At 50.6% G+C, this 18157-nt stretch overlaps 6 protein-coding genes across 6 annotated transcripts; 4 read left to right on the top strand and 2 right to left on the bottom strand.

Annotated features, from left to right (window-relative positions):
• Positions 1–149: 149 nt before the first annotated feature.
• On the bottom strand, positions 150–713 carry MIC10 (MICOS complex subunit MIC10; the record flags this gene model as incomplete). Its single annotated transcript, XM_041686981.1, has 3 exons — positions 150–199; positions 274–424; positions 630–713. The coding sequence occupies 3 exons, from the start codon at positions 711–713 to the stop codon at positions 150–152; spliced, it is 285 nt and encodes a 94-aa protein (XP_041540911.1).
• A 435-nt stretch (positions 714–1148) lies between these two features.
• Positions 1149–5695, top strand: AKAW2_30463A (ribosome biogenesis protein URB2; the record flags this gene model as incomplete). The annotated part of the gene is made up of 2 exons (XM_041686980.1): positions 1149–1166; positions 1259–5695. The coding sequence occupies 2 exons, from the start codon at positions 1149–1151 to the stop codon at positions 5693–5695; spliced, it is 4455 nt and encodes a 1484-aa protein (XP_041540910.1).
• A 2177-nt stretch (positions 5696–7872) lies between these two features.
• AKAW2_30462A (nucleobase cation symporter-1 family protein) lies at positions 7873–9891 on the top strand (the record flags this gene model as incomplete). The annotated part of the gene is made up of 5 exons (XM_041686978.1): positions 7873–7972; positions 8091–8161; positions 8248–8497; positions 8570–9297; positions 9358–9891. The coding sequence occupies 5 exons, from the start codon at positions 7873–7875 to the stop codon at positions 9889–9891; spliced, it is 1683 nt and encodes a 560-aa protein (XP_041540909.1).
• Positions 9892–11496: 1605 nt separating this feature from the next.
• Positions 11497–13084, top strand: AKAW2_30461A (putative cytochrome P450 pisatin demethylase; the record flags this gene model as incomplete). Its single annotated transcript, XM_041686977.1, has 2 exons — positions 11497–11627; positions 11698–13084. 2 exons carry the CDS (start codon positions 11497–11499, stop codon positions 13082–13084), a joined length of 1518 nt encoding a protein of 505 aa, XP_041540908.1.
• A 458-nt stretch (positions 13085–13542) lies between these two features.
• AKAW2_30460A (uncharacterized protein) lies at positions 13543–16281 on the top strand (the record flags this gene model as incomplete). The annotated part of the gene is made up of 1 exon (XM_041686976.1): positions 13543–16281. The coding sequence occupies one exon, from the start codon at positions 13543–13545 to the stop codon at positions 16279–16281; it is 2739 nt and encodes a 912-aa protein (XP_041540907.1).
• Positions 16282–16389: 108 nt separating this feature from the next.
• On the bottom strand, positions 16390–17705 carry AKAW2_30459S (putative adenosine deaminase; the record flags this gene model as incomplete). The annotated part of the gene is made up of 4 exons (XM_041686975.1): positions 16390–16581; positions 16657–17335; positions 17400–17542; positions 17649–17705. 4 exons carry the CDS (start codon positions 17703–17705, stop codon positions 16390–16392), a joined length of 1071 nt encoding a protein of 356 aa, XP_041540906.1.
• Between the last annotated feature and the right edge of the window lie 452 nt (positions 17706–18157).

Raw genomic sequence — 18157 nt, 5'->3', positions numbered from 1 at the left:
CAGAAGTGGTAGCACAACGATGAATTGAATGCTAAAGTAGGAAAAAGTCTAGAGAGACCATTTCAAACACGACGAAAGATGTTCTTGATGCAGCTCGTTTTCCTTCCCAGCTATACAGGTATCATACAGAAATGGAGGCCCGAGCTACTCTACCTACGCAGGGCATCTCTGACCGGAGAGTCGCCCCGACGGAAGGAGGCTGTAAGAAGTTAGCTTAAATAATTCCCTCCGGCATTGGAAGAGAAGGGGTTGAATGCAATTGCATGAACGTACAATCAGCTTCCTCCCAAGCACGTCCGGCACCGAAGCCGAGACCAACCCACGCGGGCCAAGCTCTCCGCTTGAAGAGGAGCACGGAGAAGACAACACCGAAGGAGAGACCGAGGGAAGAGCGGATGATGAGGGAGGAGATGGCGCGATCCCACTGTGCATTGAGAAGTTCCGTATTAGCCCGAGCACTACTGACTACACTTCCCGATGACATATGTGCGTCTGTCCCGCAGTTGCAATTTGCGGATGGCAAGGGCGGAGAGGTCCGGCGGCTCCATGGCAGGCCCAGCCAACAGAACATCCAACATCCAGACGGAACAAAGTGATCGATGGGAACTTCAGATGGTGGTGCAAAGTACCTTTTCGTTCAGCAGGGCCTCGCTGACGGGCTTGGTGGAGCGTGGGACCGGTGCGACCGGCTGGGATTCGTTGGAGTCGGCCATGGCGATAAGAGCTGAAAGTCCGAGAGTTAATTCAAAGAAGACTCAAATGGGGGGTCAATTGGATCGACAGGGACCTGACTGACCTTCGGCAACAGACTACAGAAGGGAGGGTTAAAAGGTAGTTGCAAGCAAAGGAATGAGAAGCAAGAAAGAGAAGGAGAGTCGATGGGCGGACAAACTGATCGGGTGCGACGTTTCGAGCTCTGCCGGGCTAAAAGGCGGTCGGAAAAACTAGGCAAAGCGCTCTCCGCTTTCTGGCGTCAGTCTTCAACTTTTTCGACTTTAAGGAATCCCTCCTTGGTCCCCCGCAGCCCAAAAAAAAAAAACGTCTAGGACGAACCACTCCCCTCGGACTATGTTCGATTTGTGCTGACGCGGTGGCATCGAGGATCTTGGGGAAACCGGTACTTTACGATCTGACTCGTCTCATCCGAGATGCCTTCAGTCGCGGAGGTATGTGTTGGCTCGCTATCTTTCCAGCGTTTTCGGTTGTATGCAACTTTGAGTGTTCGGCTAACCTGCTGGGATTGTTTCTCTCTATACAGCGCCCGCGCTCCTCACAGGAGGCTTTACTCCGCCTCGAAAAAGGCACCGCGTCTCCGACCGCACAGCTTGACGAAGCCGCTCAGATCATCGGCCTGGATCTTGCCCTATGTGCGAGTCACCCTGAAATCAATCGAACCCCTCATGTTCAGAATAATGCCGCGCCGAAGGAGGAATGGGTGCTCCGGTGGTTATTGAAGAAATTGCGGGCGGGCAAGAATTATCGCGTCGACTCTACCTCTTTCCTCCTACTCCGACAGTTGATCGACCTAATCCCGCCAAAGACCCTGGCGACGACTCTGAAGGACCAGAAATTCCTCGCTATCTTCAACCAAGCTATTGCCGACCTGGAGGAGGATGTATTCGCAGCGCTGAAGACGGGAACGACTGATTTACTGCCCTCCGATTCGGATTCCAGTCATACCTTGAGCGATTCTCCGCACCGCAATGGCGATTACGATAAGAAGGGAACGAAGAGAAAAAGGGCCGGCGACGATGAAGCAGACACTATGGATGTTGATGACCAGCCGCGCACGCCGATCTCGTGTTTCCTGGCTTTTATTCGCGCACTGGATTGCCTGTATAGCTTGATCATGCTGGCGAATCGGACTCTTGGGGTGGATGAGGTCGCTAGCTCCCATTTGAAGCACGCTTTGAAGGGTGAGCCAGAGCCAAACGCAGTGACGCTGCAAAAGTCTTTCCGACTGGCTGCCGTGATTTCGACGCAATTTTCCCATGCGCGCAAGACGACGGACTTACAGCACCTCCTCTACGTGTTTCCTGCGGTCTTGGAGCTGTGGGAACTGAGGTCCTCTCGCCGTGATGACTCAGATAAGGGACTGAGTAATGAGTGCTTTGCAAAACATTGTTTCCAGAGCGCACTCAGACTTCAGGTCTCTGTTCGATCGATCCGACTTGACACCGATGAGAGGGCTCACGTACTGCATGGGGTGGAGCGCTTGATTGCTCTGCATGTGGTCATACCGACACGCGGTGGCTTCTACGAGCGAGGAGGTGCGGGTATTGACTATTCAGCGAGTGAACCGGATTGGAGTCCGGTTAAACCTATCTCTGATACACTTAGACCTATCCTCTGCAAACCAGAATGCCCGGCAGAGACTGCAGAGGACACCGCTGTACAAAAGAAAATCATGTGGAAGACGGCAGAATTGCTCCCGGAGTTTTTCGATATCGCGGTTCGTTCTGTGCCAAGGGACACTTTCCGGAGACAGACACACGAGGCGCCGTGGCTGGAGACTCTGTTTGTTGCTATTGCAGAGCTGGCTTTCTCAATTGTAAAATCTGAGAATACAACCACCTACCTTCCCGAGTTCGTCGGCATTTTGGAGCGTCTCTTCCGTGTGGTTCTTGTCCGTAACGTGCAGTTGTCTCTACATACGTTGCTCACCCACGCTTCCTACACCGGACTCCTCAAGGATGGTTTGTCGCAGATCGAATGGAATCTTACATCGCTACTTGTTGAGCTCGGTGTTGATATCTTCCTCCCTAACTCTGGTCTCAGTGACTCGACAAAATTGCTGAAGGCTCTGCTGGAGAAGATCTTCTTGCATTGGCGCAGCGGTACGCCCCAAAGTGACGGCAGCTATGAGACCATTAAAAACGGCATTGTTATACCTTTGCTACGTGGTTTCGTGGCCGCTCGAGACTTGCCCACCCTCATGGAGTTTTGGTACGAGCAGCTCATCGAGGTTGAAGAGGCACGGTCGCAAAATAAGAACTTGGGGTCTTTTATTGTTTGGGAGGATGATGACGTTTGCAATGCATATGGCGATGTAATGCGGAGTCCCCTCACTCACACATTTGCCGCTGCGCAACTCAAGGCAGCTGCGGTGGAGATTAGGAGCGAGGATGGGAAGATTGCCGACGCGCCCGGAGCCTACGCCCAGTTCGTGATCCTAGAGTCTGGCTTCAGATACCGTGATTTGAGCTTCGCGGACAAGAACGAATCTCTTAGCTCTGTCATCCAGACCGCGGCATCAACATTGTCATCGAAGCAAAAGCTGCATTGGCGATGGCGGCTGTGGCGACTCGCTCGAAACCTGTTGGAAAATAATGTCCAATCCACCGACAATGATCTCGGAGTTGCGATCATGAATCTGGTCGATACAGGCGCCGCGACCATTCGGCGTCACCATAAGGACCGGCTGCAGAAACCTTGGGCACCGTTGGAATGTTTCGAGGCGTATCAATTTACCCTTGCCGCCGTCAAGGGGTCTTTGAACCATGATCAGTTCAAATCACTTACCAGCCAAATAACAGAGCTAGTCAAGTCAATCTCCGACAAAGATGCTTCGGATGCAATCGTGTCACCCTGGAACGGGCGTATCGAGACTCTGAATAGGCCGGATACTCTTGCCCTGGCGTATTTCCTGACACTTGTCAGGAGTCCGGATGTCTGGGATCGGGTTGAGCCTGAAACTAGACGCTCTTTGTTTGGCCATATCCTTTCTTTGGCAACATCTCAGTACAAGTCTTCACCATCGGCTTTGGAGACTGTTAGCCCTGAACTCAGATACCTTCAGGCTTGGGCTGGCGTTGTCTGCCATGAGTATCTGCTCAACGCTCCGGCCATCGCGTCTGATCTTATCTCCGTGCTCTCGAGCCGGGTCAAGGAGGACATCACGAACCGTAAACTCTATGTTGAGAGCTTGCAGAGGATTCCTGCCCCGCTTGTCGTGCGCCGGCAGAGAGCGATTTTGCTGGATCTGTTGCAGGAGGTTATTGTCCAGGAAGACAGCACGCCCGAAGTCACTGTTGGAATGCTGTCATTGATGGCCAAGCTGGCCGATATGCCTAAATCTGCCGCAGCCGTCACCAGCAATTGGGAGCCGGTCTGGACGATTGCGAAGGCTGTCACCTTGCAGGGAAGCGAGGTTGATCTTCAGATCATGAAGGCCTTCCGCAATTTGCACCGAGCAGTCATAGCTAAGCTGCTTGTTCTGTCCGACGAAGAGCGTCACAAGCTGTTCAAGAAGATGTACCGCAAGGTCTCATCGAAGGCATCAAAACTACAGACTCTTGACCGTGACTCCATGGACTGCTTCTACCTGAGGATCTCTCTGTCTCAGCTGTGGCACCACCGTAAGCAGCTGGTAAATGTCTTCGAAGAGACAGATCTTGCTGCTTGCCGCCGGAAGGTATTCGACCTGGTGGTTGTCGAAGTTAAGTCTGTCAAGGATCAGTGCAAGAAACAGCAGCTGGAAGAGACGATCACCCTGATCAAGATTATTGATGCGCTGGAAGACTTTGAGGATCTTGCCACGGACCATGCCGAGGTCGAAAAGTTCCTGTCAAAGATCGAGAGCTACGTGGAGAAGTCGGTTGATTCGGGCTCCTCGCTGAGAAGACTCATAAGACGTCGAGTCCTGGCCGGTCGCGGCTCTGAGAAGAGTATCACACAACCTGTGGTTCAATGTGCCGAGGCCCTCCCGCTGCAGCACATGTACAGCGAGGAACAGCGGTTCTTCATCCGGTCCACCTCTGGAAGGTTTCAGTCTATGTCCGTGGAAGAGCTGACTCGAGTCATCCAAGACGTGCGGGAGTTAGGCTTTGTTGGCGAGAATGCGGAGTACCATCTGCTCATTGCCGGGTTGGCTATTGCCTCGTTGCCTCCAATTGAGGACAAAGAAAGCCTCACGGCCCAAGAACTATCGTTGGTTTGCACCGCAGTGACCGAATCTCTACCCCGCAACAAGTCTATCGAGCAGTTTACCCTTGCGACCGAGTGCCTCGACATTCTCCTCCGGAACTACACTCGCTGTATCACGCAATGGAACGTCGATAATATCCTGGGAACTATTGCGGTGTGCGCGTCTAAGTCAGGACCTTGCATCGACCCCGAATACGCGGGAACCGTCTATATCCGCCTGTGTCGCCTGATGGGTGTTCTCCTGGGTCTCCACCGTCAGAAGCTTGGAGGCCGATTCCACCTCATTCTGCCTGTTGTCGAGCGACTGCTGGACTGTTTGTTCGCTCGTTCCAAGAAGCGCAGTCGATCCATGCTTCATGAAAAGAAACTCGGTCAACAACCATACTGGCTTGCTCCTTTGCAAGCGTCGCACGCAGTTCACTTCACCCGTCTCCTCACGTCATTGTGCGACCCAACCGTATCCGCAGTCTCGAGACCGACACAGTCCGCAGGTGGTTATGAAGGGTTGACTGATCAGACCAAGAAAGCCAAGCGAATCGCAGGGCAGTACCTCCAGTACCTGATAATGGAGTATACGCAGAGTTCCCTGCGCGGCACACTCGCTCCTGAAGTGAAGGCCGCCATTGTCCCTGGTCTCTACGCAGTCTTGGATGTAATGTCGCGCGAGACGATGCGTGCCATGAACGCAGGACTGGACGTGTCTGGCCGGGCGGTGTTCAAGGCGCTGTACGACGATTATGTGAAGTTTGGCAAGTGGAATAAGGGCTAGGTGATGGCATAAATTCGGTGATTGGCATGGCGGGATGTAGATTGCATATAGACATTTCTTCTGTACTTAGTTCAACGGGTGCTGTGCTTTGCGCGCACCACGAAATTCATAATCATTTCGAACATGTGGTTCGCTCCTAATATGCCCCAATCCTGAGTGCAACTTTGCTAGTCGCTTTACCCTACCTGCCTCTCCAACTACTCTAGTACTCAGGTACAAAAGTACAATTAATGCCTTGTTTTCTTGCTTGAGACTTCGGACCCCCCGCATAAGAAAAAAAATGAGAAGCAATAATCTTAAGCAAGAAAAATAGATTAGGCTTTCCAAGATCCAGTTCCAAATTCTCGCACACCACTCCCCCTTCCCATACTACCCTTTACCCCCTCCAAGAGGCTCGGGATGACGTATATGGCACCGTCCTGAGCCACGTTTTCAGTGATCTGATCGCCAATTTTGACTTCTCGGGAACTGGGATCTGAGTTTGTCGGGGCGAGATAAAGGTAGGGAAGGGGGATTTTGGTTGTGGTTAAGGGAGAAAGTGTAAATTGTTTGCTGGTGATTTTGGGAAGCAATGATGTAGTAAGTATGAGCGAAATGATGAGTGGAGAGGCGTTCTAGACAATCTGTGTGTAAGGTATATTCTGAGGGATTTCGATGAACGTTGTATTTTCTTATTTTCTTACTTCTGTTTTCTTTTAAGGTTAGTTGTGTTGGGTAGGACTGGATATGTGAGAGTCTCTTTGCGTGTGTGTTGTGTGTGAATGGTGGTGGTGCAAGAGGGGTTGCAGATGACGGGGAATGGATTTATAGTCTTTGGGAGAACTGTGGATGGATTGCGCTGGTGGTAGTAGTATGATGTCGTACTAGTCAGTGTAGACTGCTAGTAGAGTATGCGAACGGGGTTAAAGGTGGCTGTCGAACTACTATTAGTTAAATGCCTCCGGTAGTTGGTTTAACTAGTTAGTCAATCAATCAAAAATGATTGATTAGCATTACAGTCAGTAGTTCACTAAGTTTTGTTATTAATTCAGCTAGATAGCAGTCCAAACTGCATGCACAATCAGGTGATCCTCACCTGACTATACACGTGCTTCCTCCCCTTTCTGGATTTGGAAAATCTTAAGCTCTCCATCCGGAGGAATTTCGCAAAGAGAACCTCGGGTTCGACTTGCGGGAGAGGAACCGGTTATCAGCCGACGATGGGGACGGACGAAAAGAAGAAGAAGAAAAAAAGCAAAACAGGAACATCAGCATCTGCTGATGGTTCCAAATCAATCCTTTTACTCGATGGCATCGAGTCAGCCGGGCTGGTGATTAGATAGGCCCTAGCCACTAAGTGGACCCGTGAACGGCTGTGAGTCGCTGATTGAACTGGGGCACCCCCGGGCTCGGACTGATTGCGGAGGACCAGTGGAGATGCAGAACAGCAGACAAGTCCCGATATCTTCCCTTGAACAACTGATAACGTTGACGCTTACTCGACCCGATCGAGCAATGGAAAATGATTATCGTCCTTCCTTTGTGGTCGGCTCTCCTGGTACGTCCGACAAACGGCCCATGGAGGGCGATAAGCTCGCTTCACATGGGTGGCGCTGTCCAGGTCGATCCCGGCCCTCTTTTGACCAATTTTCTTATCTTTATCTCGTGTCAAAAAAAGGCAAGGAAAATTAAGAACAGAATTAAGACATGGGTGAATGAATGAATAACTCAACCCGGGTGTCATGCTGGCGTATCCAGCCATTATCAGCCCAGACTCCATGATGGAACCCGCTCCATATCTGTTCCAGCACCCACCTTGATTGGCCCATCGCTGGGCGATGACGCCGATAGGTAGTAGTAGTTAGTACCTTCCAGTTCTTCTTTGGTATACGCCCAGACAGACAAAAAGTGTTTATATCTCTTCGTTCACCCCCCCTGGATTGTCGTGCCTGGACTGGTGAAAGAAATTATTACCTCTCTTTTCTTATCTTCTGTTCCTCCGTGGCTTCTGTTTGCGAGCATATAACCCTGGTGGTTCTGCTCCCATCAGCCCTAAAAGAATACTATTCTCCTCCCTCCCCCACCTCAGAACCCAACAAATCGACCTACTACTCCATAGCTATCGATATCTCCCGATACATACTGTCGCTGTGTTATTCGACCCCTCGACGTTTGTCAACATACCACATAGGCCAGAGATGCCTCGAATCAAAGAATGGATCGAAAAGCTCGAGGTGCCTACGGAGCCCGGGTTGACCAATACTCAATTGATGTTGACGAACCGTGACTTGCGGCCAGGTGAGATCATGAAACTGGCTGGCGGATCACATTGAGACGCTCCGTGCTTGTGCAGCCGGATTCAATAAGAGGACACTGGAAGCTGACCGTGTGCAAATTTGATTTCCTCCGACTGCAGTTGAACACGAGCGTCGTCAATGGAGATGGTACAACTTCATCGCCTTTTGGATTGCAGACTCTTTGAATATTGTAAGTGTCTTGTGCTGCTGTGGTATCCAATTGAGTCATCTTCATGCATTATTCACTGAACTAACACATCATCTCGCACATAACAGAACACATGGATGATTTCATCTTCGATGATTGTCGACGGTCTGTCCTGGTGGCAGGCATGGATTTGCGTCTGGGTCGGTTATTTCATTGCGGCTTGTTTTGTCTGCTTGACCGGTCGCATCGGTGCAGTCTATCACATCTCGTTCCCGGTCGCATGCCGGGCCAGCTTTGGAATATGGGGTTCTTTCTGGCCCGTCTTCAACCGGGCGGCAATGGCTGTCGTTTGGTATGGTGTTCAGGGTTATATTGGAGGTGAGCCTTTCCACGAGAGTTCATAGTACAACGGTTCCCTTCCGGATGAGCGAAGCTAACCCCGAGGACTAGGCGAGTGCGTAACCTTGATGATTGAGGCTATCTGGCCAAGTTATAGAAATATCCCCAATCATATCCCCGCAAGCTCCGGCGTCACCACCAAGGACTTCCTGAGCTTCTTCCTGTTCTGGCTCCTGTCACTGCCAGCTCTCTGGTTTCCAGTCCATAAGATCAGACATCTCTTTACCGTGAAAGCCATCTACTCTCCCATCGCCGCCATCGCCTTCTTTGCCTGGGCCATCTCCCGCGCCAACGGAATTGGTCCCATCGTGCACCAACCCGCTACAGCTCACGGAAGCACCTTGGCCTGGGCGATAGTCAAATCTATCATGAGCTGTCTCGGCAACTTTGCTACGCTGATTGTGAATGACCCGGATTTCTCGAGGTTCTCTCGGTCGCCGAAAGACGCGCTGTGGTCCCAGCTGCTCACCATCCCAATCGGGTTCGGCATCACCTCCTTCATCGGCATCATCGTCTCATCTTCTTCTGCTGTTATCTTCGGCGGTGACTTTGTGTGGAACCCGTTGACGCTTCTGGGTCAGTTTCTGGATGGCGCCAGCTCCGCCGAGCGCTTCGGTATCTTCATCATCTCGACTGGCTTTGCTCTGGCTCAGCTGGGCACCAACATTTCTGCCAACTCGGTCTCTGCCGGTACCGATATGACGGCCTTGCTCCCTCGATACCTCAACATCCGCCGGGGTAGTTATATCTGCGCCGCGATCGGCCTGTGCATGTGTCCAGTACGATTATTCTCTCCTCCATAGTCTGTGTGGTATGAGAAAAGCTAATAGACTCTTTAGTGGAAACTCTCGTCTTCATCCAATTCATTCACCACTTACCTCTCGGCCTACTCCATCTTCCTCTCTTCTATCGCCGGGCCTATGATTTCCGACTACTACTTTGTTCGGAAAGGATATCTGCGAGTGAAGGATCTGTACAGTGTTGGAAATGACTCAGCATACCGCTACACGTACGGCTTCTCCTGGCACGCATACGCTTCGTATCTTGCAGGCATTCTCGTCAACATCGTCGGGTTTGCCGGCGCAGTTGGGCGTACCGTGCCTGTGGGAGCCCAGTACATCTACAACATCAACTACTTTTCCGGCTTTGTCGTCTCATGTGTGATGTATTACGCATTGGCCCGACTGTTCCCCCTTTCCTCCACCAGCAGTACGTGGCATGAGGCGGATATCGACGTTGATGAAGACCGTCTGTCCGTAGCGGATGGGCAGGAGGTGTATCCGGAGGATGAGCATCCGACCGGCAAGCCGCTGGACGTTGAAGCTCCTGTTGATCAGAAGCACCCGAAGTCCACCGCTTCATCGGTGCTATGAACGAGACATGACTTTTTCTTTCTTTACCTGTTGATATTGTATTCTAATGACTGAACGCTTACTTTTCCATGGGAAGGTACATATTAATACAGTGCCATGAACGACCAGAGATCCATGCTTAGCAAGAGATTTCACACTTTAAGTACTGCAATAAGTTTTCGATAACCCTTAACGGGGTCTTGATATTTTAGCCAAGGTGACTTAATCAAGATGGATAGATATTTCATCTCATGAGTAGAAGAGTATAGCTATCCCAATCAGGTAGGTGGGGAACGATAGTGCAGAAGCGACTCCCCCACTTGGTGGTTCGCTCCGACCGGTCTTTCCCCTTTCGGAAGTCATTGTTCTTCAGCGTTCGTGAGGATGGAGCGTGTCGTTCATCACTATCTCATATACAACTATCTCCATTGACGGATATACCACGCTGCTCGCTCGGTAGCTGCTAATGCATACATGGATGAGATTGGTGCTTACTGTCAATAGGCGGTTATATACTATCGCACATAATACTACTACTAGGAGGGATTGGGACCCATGCTATACAATTACCCTTGCTCTAACTGTCGAGAGTCTGTCCCAGGTACGCTCTCAGTTTTTCACTTATGTCTGTGACTGAACATTACATGTGTGTGTAGTATTGACCTGCGTCGACTAATGATTGTCCTAGTGCTCTGCGGTCTACGATCAGGTATATATTTACGTCTCTTGGTGAGGGAGGTGAAGCCATTGTACTAGGGGGTAGGTCCAGCTCTTGCACCCTCGTCGCACTTCCTTCTCTGTCCCGTCCTCGTCTTTTCTGTTGCATTGTTTACCGCTAGCTGTTCGCCATTTCTCTATTTTCTTCTTCTTATCCTATCCACTCTTTCAAATCGGGGATAGTTCAATGCCAATCGGGCAGTCAGCTCATAAGATGACTTCGTGCAAAATAATGTTCAGCCCAGGCAACTTTGCTGGCTTAATCGGCCTGCAATAGAAGTTTCCAAATATTGCTCTCCAGTAAAGATCTGGATACTGAGCGGAATACATGCATAGAATGGTATGATGCGGATACAATAACGATTACTCGGGCTAGGGCCTGCTAGTCGATAGATCTTCACGGATGCTTGACGGAGAAAATATAAGTAGCAAACCCAATGTGCTACCTGTGGCTCACAGAAAGAAAGATTATTCAGGAAATAGTGGCCTTACGTGCAAATCGAACAGCATACAATGTGTGAGCAATATGATATCGCTGTACGCCTCCTGAGCGTCGCCTGTCGGTGACTCTCAGACTTGCCCATACTGGTTAGCGGATCTACAAGCTGACCTGCAGTGCCTGGAGCCCAGGCCCAACTTGCAGAGAGTGAGCGGTTCAACACCAGAACCTTGTTGTCGTCACCCAGTCAGACTGATATTATTGATGTTTATGCTAGCGTCGACTGCACTGCGGGCTCTAGGGTGCATCACACCGATCGCGTGACGTGGCGGGGTCTCTAGCTCTTCTGGTCTTGCCTTACCTGTCTTCTACTCCTATCTACCCGGTGTCTGCTGCTCAATAAAAATTACACTATCGCCAAACAATCATTGTGTCGCTGGTCCAAATCAGGACGGCCATGATACCTCACAATGGCCTCACTAATTGTCGTTATAGCCCAGCTTACAGTGCTCACTCTCGTTAGTCGGATGGTTTACCTATGCTACTTCCATCCTCTGGCACCCTACCCAGGCCCATTTTGGGCCCGCTTCACGAACCTTTGGTACGTGTTCATCCAGTCATATCCTTTGCATATTACGGAAATCGTTGAGCTGACTAGTTGTGAGTAAAAGGCGGTTCTTCACGTTCATGAGCGGCCAACTCCATCTTGCAGAACAGCAACTCCATCAGAAATATGGCCCTGTAGTCCGAGTGGCTCCGAACTGGCTCTCTTTCTCGAGTTTGGAAGACTTTGACGCTATCTATGGATTTAACAAGTCCGTCGAAAAGGGTGATTTCTATGCATTTGGACGAAGCCCCAGCCAGCGTGAGGCGAGTATATTCTCAACGAAATCGGATACCATTCACCGCCAGAGAAAAAAGAAGGTTTTAGGGCCGGCTCTCTCGAGTTCAAAGGTAGGAAGGTATGAGCCTGTTATTGAAGAACATGTAGCAGTTCTACTGTCACGACTGGAGGCGTCCCGACACCCGACAGGAGAAGGAGTTTCAACTGCAAACGTGGCTCCCTTGGTAACCCGGTTCACCTTGGACACAATGTTGGAAATTCTGTTTGGCTCGGCTATAGCATCGAACCCTTATACTGATAGTGCTGCCGCCGGTGCCATATGCTCGCAGCTTCGCAAGATAACCAAGACAGCATGGAGCTACTCTCTTTGGCCAATGTACGGGTGGGTTATGAACAGCTGGATCATCAGTTCCTTCCCTCGCGGCCTCTTATACAATAAAAATGGTGCACAGACTGGAATGGCGGGGCTCGCGGCTGCCGTCCACAGGGCAATCATGCGAAATCCCCAACATGTCATTCAATTTCCAAAGCCTGGAATTGTGAAAAGCTGGCTCGAAGTCCCCGTTGACGATGCGAATCATATGAGAGAACCTGAGGTCCTAGCTGAAGCTATGAATATGATCTTCGCGGGCCCCGGGAGCATGGCGGCCGCGCTCACGGCTATAATACACCATCTGGGATCGGAAGAAGGACAGGGCTGGCAGGATAAAATTCGCAGGAAGGCAGCAGTCTCCAGTGAGAGCATAACGGCTGCCACGATCCCCATCGAATTGCAGGCTGTGATAAAAGAGACGATGCGTTTCCAAGGAGTCTTTCCAACAGCATTTCCTCGTGTAATCATGTCGGGTGCTGAAGGAGTCATTCCCAGCCTGTCAACACCGCTACCGGTCGGCACTACAGTGTCTGCGAACACCTATGTCTTGGGTCGGTCTCGCGAGATCTGGGGAGATGATGTCGATCAATGGATACCAGAGCGATGGACTGGAGATGCTGAACACAGGCGGCAGATGGAAACAAAGTTCGTAGTTTTTAGCAAGGGTCCGCGAGGCTGCGTTGGGAAGGATCTGGCACTGATCATACTAGCCAAATCGGTGATGGGACTCATTCTACAATGGCAGATCAGAAGCGTGGGCAGTCTGCGAGGAAAGAGCTGGCTGGAAATGCAGTATGACGATTGTTGGCTGGAACTCAGACCATTGTCCACAGCGCCGTAAATGGTTGCCGATGATGACTCGGTCGGCGCGTCGGGATCCCCTTTTGGAAGAGTCGGGATCCCGTTTAGGAACCGACAATGATCCATCATGGCATTTTATCGGACTGGGCTCTCTAATGGCCCATTCAATTCATTACAATTGCCTTGAACGCTTCGCCGTCGAGATTTCTGCCTGAGTCACGGGGTCCCACAAGTGGCTATTTATATGGAGCATATCGCTCTTGCTCCGTGCCGATCATCTTCAGTCGATCGATCCCATATTTCACCTCCCTAACAAGATCTTGCTCCCAATTATCTGACAAAGTCTTGAGGTTTTTAAAGATCTTACTTCTCCTGAACTGGTCTCTATTTTTTTTTACCTACCTACCCTTCGCCTGCTGCTACGTCGTCACTACCAAATTTGGACTATTCTCTTCTCGGCCTCCTTTAAAGCACCCTCACCACCGCGCTTTCGAAGAAATGTTGTCTGGCGGGGCTCTTCCCCAGACACTGGGTTCGATCACTGCAACTAAGATTAATGAACTCTCCAAACAACGAACACTTTTCGAGAAGAGAAGAGCAGAGATTGTACAAGCTGCCGAGGATGCTCACAGTCTACGATCAAAGGCCCAGGTTCTCCTGGAAGGTGTGACCAGGCTCAAGGGATTCCCCAATGATGCACTTGACCAAGAGGACCTAGACACAGACAGTTCATCTAATGAAGAATCTGCCGTTGAAGATCAGACTGAGCGCGCTATTCACGCTAATATTCGTCGCTTCCTTCTGCAGAGCAAGTATGATCCTTCTGTCTCAGACCGCAGCCTGAAAAGTTGGATTTCCCAGCTCGAACAAGAGCTTAGCTACCTCGAGCTAAGGCATAAGCATGCCGACTTCTATAGCGAGCTAGTCACGGAATGGCTGCGTGACTTCGAAGAGGTGGCTGCTTCTAGCTCGGCTGCGAACGAGGACGGGTCGCAAGGAATGGCTTTCGAGAATGTTGGTCGGTCAGAAATGCACGAACAGCGAGCCACATGGGAGTCTCTGGTCTTCACAGAGACAGATGTAGATGGAAGTGCCATCAAAGCATATCTTGACGGTCTTTTCCAAGCAACAACACCCTCACAGCAAGCATTGAAGCAACTGCGGGACGCAGTCAGAACCTTTGGCACTGACTTTGCCTCGAAGAAATCTTGGCTTGAGGTCGCTGACCTCAAGTGGGTATCGGACTCATTGCTGAAGTCCGATTTGCTCACGAAAGAAAAGATGGCCGTTCTGAAGGAGTTCATGCGCAACCCGGCAGTCGCCCAGGAGGTGGTAGATGTTCTCAATATGCGCCTGGCTTCTCTTGACAACTGGAGCTGGCCTGCAGAGGGTATCCCAGTGGAGATGCGTCGCCAGCTGAATGGCAAATACCGGGTATATATGGACGAAGATCTGCTGGACAGCCTCATGTTCGAATACCTGGGGATGAAATGGTCAGTTACATTTCGATCTGCCTTCAACTCGTTTCTTGACACACCAGCTTGGAAATTCCTTCGGGAACGAATCCCCAGGCGCGAAATGTCTCGCCGTTCTCGATTCACGGGGACGAACGCCAAACGCCTTGGTACAACGAGTGTAAACGATCGCCGAAAGGAAACGTACAAACAAGACTACTTTATGAGCCTCCTACCTTCCTCGGTGGACGCGAATATGGACCCATATGGCGAGGATGCGGAGCCTGATAACGCAGTAAAGAACCCACTGGAAACGAAGCACTCACTGCTACATCTTCTGATCACCGAATCCCTCCTATACACCTCGTTGCACGGCCAATTCACTGCTATTAGATCTGATTTCAAATGGTTTGGACCCTCTCTCTCACACACTACCATACTGGTGGTATTGGAGTATTTTGGTGTTCCACGACTCTGGCTGGACTTTTTCCACAAGTTCCTAAAAACTCCGGTAACTTTTGCACAAGACGGACCAGGTGCCTCCAAGCGAACTCGGAGCCGAGGAATACCCATGAGCCATGCCCTTTCCACTTGTTTTGGTGAGGCAGTTTTGTTCTGCATGGACTTTGCGGTGAACCAAAGCACAGACGGGGCTTATCTATATCGGCTGCATGATGACTTCTGGTTCTGGGGTCACGAAGAGACTTGTGTCAAAGCCTGGACTACAATGGAAACATTTACCAAGGTCATGGGCCTAGAGATAAACGAGGAAAAAACGGGAACAGTGCGCCTGAAGGGAAAAGACGTGGCAGACCATCATGAGCAGCCATCTGACTCTCAGGAAAAGGAAGCGTCAGACCCCCTGCCTGAAGGAGATATTCGCTGGGGATTCCTGAAGCTGGATCCTTCAGAAGGTCGTTTTGTCATTGATCAAGAACAGGTCGACAGCCACATTGCGGAGCTACAGCGCCAGCTCTCATCCTGCAAGAGCGTCTTCTCATGGGTCCAGGCATGGAACAGTTACTTTGGACGGTTCTTCGCCAACAACTTTGCGAAACCAGCCATGTGCTTTGGGAGAAGCCATATAGATATGGCTATATCCACACTGAGTCGTATTGAACGAACTTTATTCCCCGGAACCTCCAGCGGGGTGACCGACTACCTGCGCCAAGTGATCGCAGAACGTTTTGGTGTTAAGGACCTCCCAGAAGGGTTTTTCTACTTTCCTGTAGAATTCGGTGGGCTGGAGCTCCTGAATCCTTATATCCCTTTCCTCGCAATGCGTGAGAACATCAAAGCAACGCCTAAAGGTCGGCTGCATAAGGCCTTCATGCAATACGAAGTCGAGTACCATGATTGCAAGCGGCGATTTGACGAAGGGACTTCTGCTGAGCAATCTACTTCTCTGGGAACTGAATTGGACGACGACGTGGCTGACATGACTCTGGAGGAATACACCCGATACTCGGAAACTTATAGCCGTCCACTTTTGGAGGCATACACGGAGCTGATCCGTGTGCCTAAGGAGATCAGCATCAATCTGACGCCAGAACTGCACCGAAACCAGATGTCTCTGGACGCGAGCGTTACCAATGAGACCAAAGGTCGCAACACGATCTCGGATATGTGGTATAGTATGTCAGCATATTGGCGGTGGACGGCAGAGTTGTATCAGGAAGAGATGGTAAAGACTTACGGAAATTTAGCAGCTGTGAATAGGGAGTCTATGCCCCTGGGAGTGGTCAAGACGCTAAAGGAAGGCAAGTTCAGATGGCAAAGCTGATCATGAGGGTGGACTTGCTTATATCTGTCTATTGTTTCTTGCTGATATACTCCCTTTTCCAAGGAAGCTTTGTGTACATGAATGAAGATGAATAATTTCGATCAGCGGCTATGTGCTGTAATGTGCCTCGAAGTCAGATAGTAGACGTCGAAGACGGTCTTTCTCCTTTTCGCCTCCGAAGATCGCATCGTAGGATTTTCTACAGATGCCCAGCACATCGGTCCGCGTGAGTTGAAAGTGCTCTGCAGCTAACAGATACTCATTCGATACGGGACTGCAGAAAAACCCTACATCGTCGGTCTGCACCAGTATCAGTTGGCGGTTCGTGTAAGAGAATGAGGGTGATGAGGAAAAATGATAGTAGCAGAGACTTACGCAAAGCACAATCGGGCAATTCTGATGTCTCCAATACCCGAAATGATGATCCAAAAAGCCACCATCAAACATTTTTGCGTGCACATTACACGACATGCACAATTCAAGTCCCAACTGCCTCCTTGCAATCTCCCGTTTCAGCTCTTCAGGCACATGAATCACATGGCCCAGCCGGTCCGGCTGAAACTCCAAGAGTGTCTCCAATTCTCCAGGCGTTGCCGCCTCCCTCATTTCGGGGAAATGCACGGTCACGCCTAGTTCGTTAGCTTTGGCTTTCGCAAACGCCTCCCGTAGCACTGAAACATCACCCTTGGTTGGGTTGCCGCAGACATCAATGCCCACGATACCGCGGGCGCGGTGGGCTAGTGCCAAGTCTACAATTTCCAGGGCCTCAGCAGTAGTGTGATGGCCCCTGTCCAAAGCTAGAATCAGATATACAGACATCTTCGGGGAAGTGGGGGATTGGTTGGCCTGAAAATCCGAGATTGCATCAAGAACGGTAGTAAGGTATTCCTCCCGGGTGAAGGAGGAGGAGGGGGATGCACGGGGAATGGTGCGGAGTTCAAGGTAAGTTACGCCGTCGTTTTGAAAGTCGGTTAGCACGGAATGGGTGGCGTAGGTGAGGCTGGCAAGATCATTGACCAGATTGTAGATTGATTTGTTGAAGGACTGGAAAAATCTGGAAATTAAAGGTTGGTGGGGAGCGTCTTCAATGCATGTATGAGAGTGGAGGGACTACCCACGTTTGCAGGGAATAATCTACCTTCCCAGGCGGCATGGTTATCCATGGATCTTCTATGTTGAAGTCAGGGTCTTGGGCCTTCTTCTTGAGCCAGATCTCATGGAGACATTGGCGGCTGATACTGCCGCTGAGGTGGGCATGGAGCTGTGGGACAACACACATTAGTGAACAACCTTGATTCTGTTTCTTTCCTAGTGCTGGAGAGTCGTTCTATTCGATTGAAAGGTGTTTGCATGGGGTATGTACTTGCCTCGATCTTGGGGAGGGATTGGGTGAAGGCACGATCGACCGCTTTCGAAAGGTCCATAGTCGATCTTGGTCAGGTGTCTATTGTACACGGACTTGAGGATGTAGATCTATGTGACTAAGTGACTGTCCGTCTATCTTGTTGAATCTGATTGATGGATGGAGGTGGAAGTTGGGAAGAAGGAGGGGGAGTGCAAGTGGGATGGAATGAGTTGGCGATTTCAGTTAGTTGGGGAAAGAGCAGGTGACTTTTGCTGCACTCGTGGTTGCCCAAGGCGCCGTTCTTGACTTGTTGCCAGTCTACGCCCACTGTCGACCATCTTGAGGCCATGAGTAACAGATTGAAACAATATGCCTTCTGATTCGAAGAGATGAGGGTTTACCCATCAATACAAAAACTGTCTATTGGCCCTACGCCGCCGTGACTGAACCAATGACCACTTCCGACTACCGCTCAGGCTAACTATATCTTGTTTGTAAACCAGGAAATTGCACACAGCACACAGCACACAT

Source organism: Aspergillus luchuensis, chromosome 3 (assembly GCF_016861625.1).
Source record: "Aspergillus luchuensis IFO 4308 DNA, chromosome 3, nearly complete sequence".
Taxonomy (NCBI): domain Eukaryota; kingdom Fungi; phylum Ascomycota; class Eurotiomycetes; order Eurotiales; family Aspergillaceae; genus Aspergillus; species Aspergillus luchuensis.
Note: the sequence above shows the minus strand (reverse complement) of the source record. Positions and strands in the feature narration are given on the sequence as shown.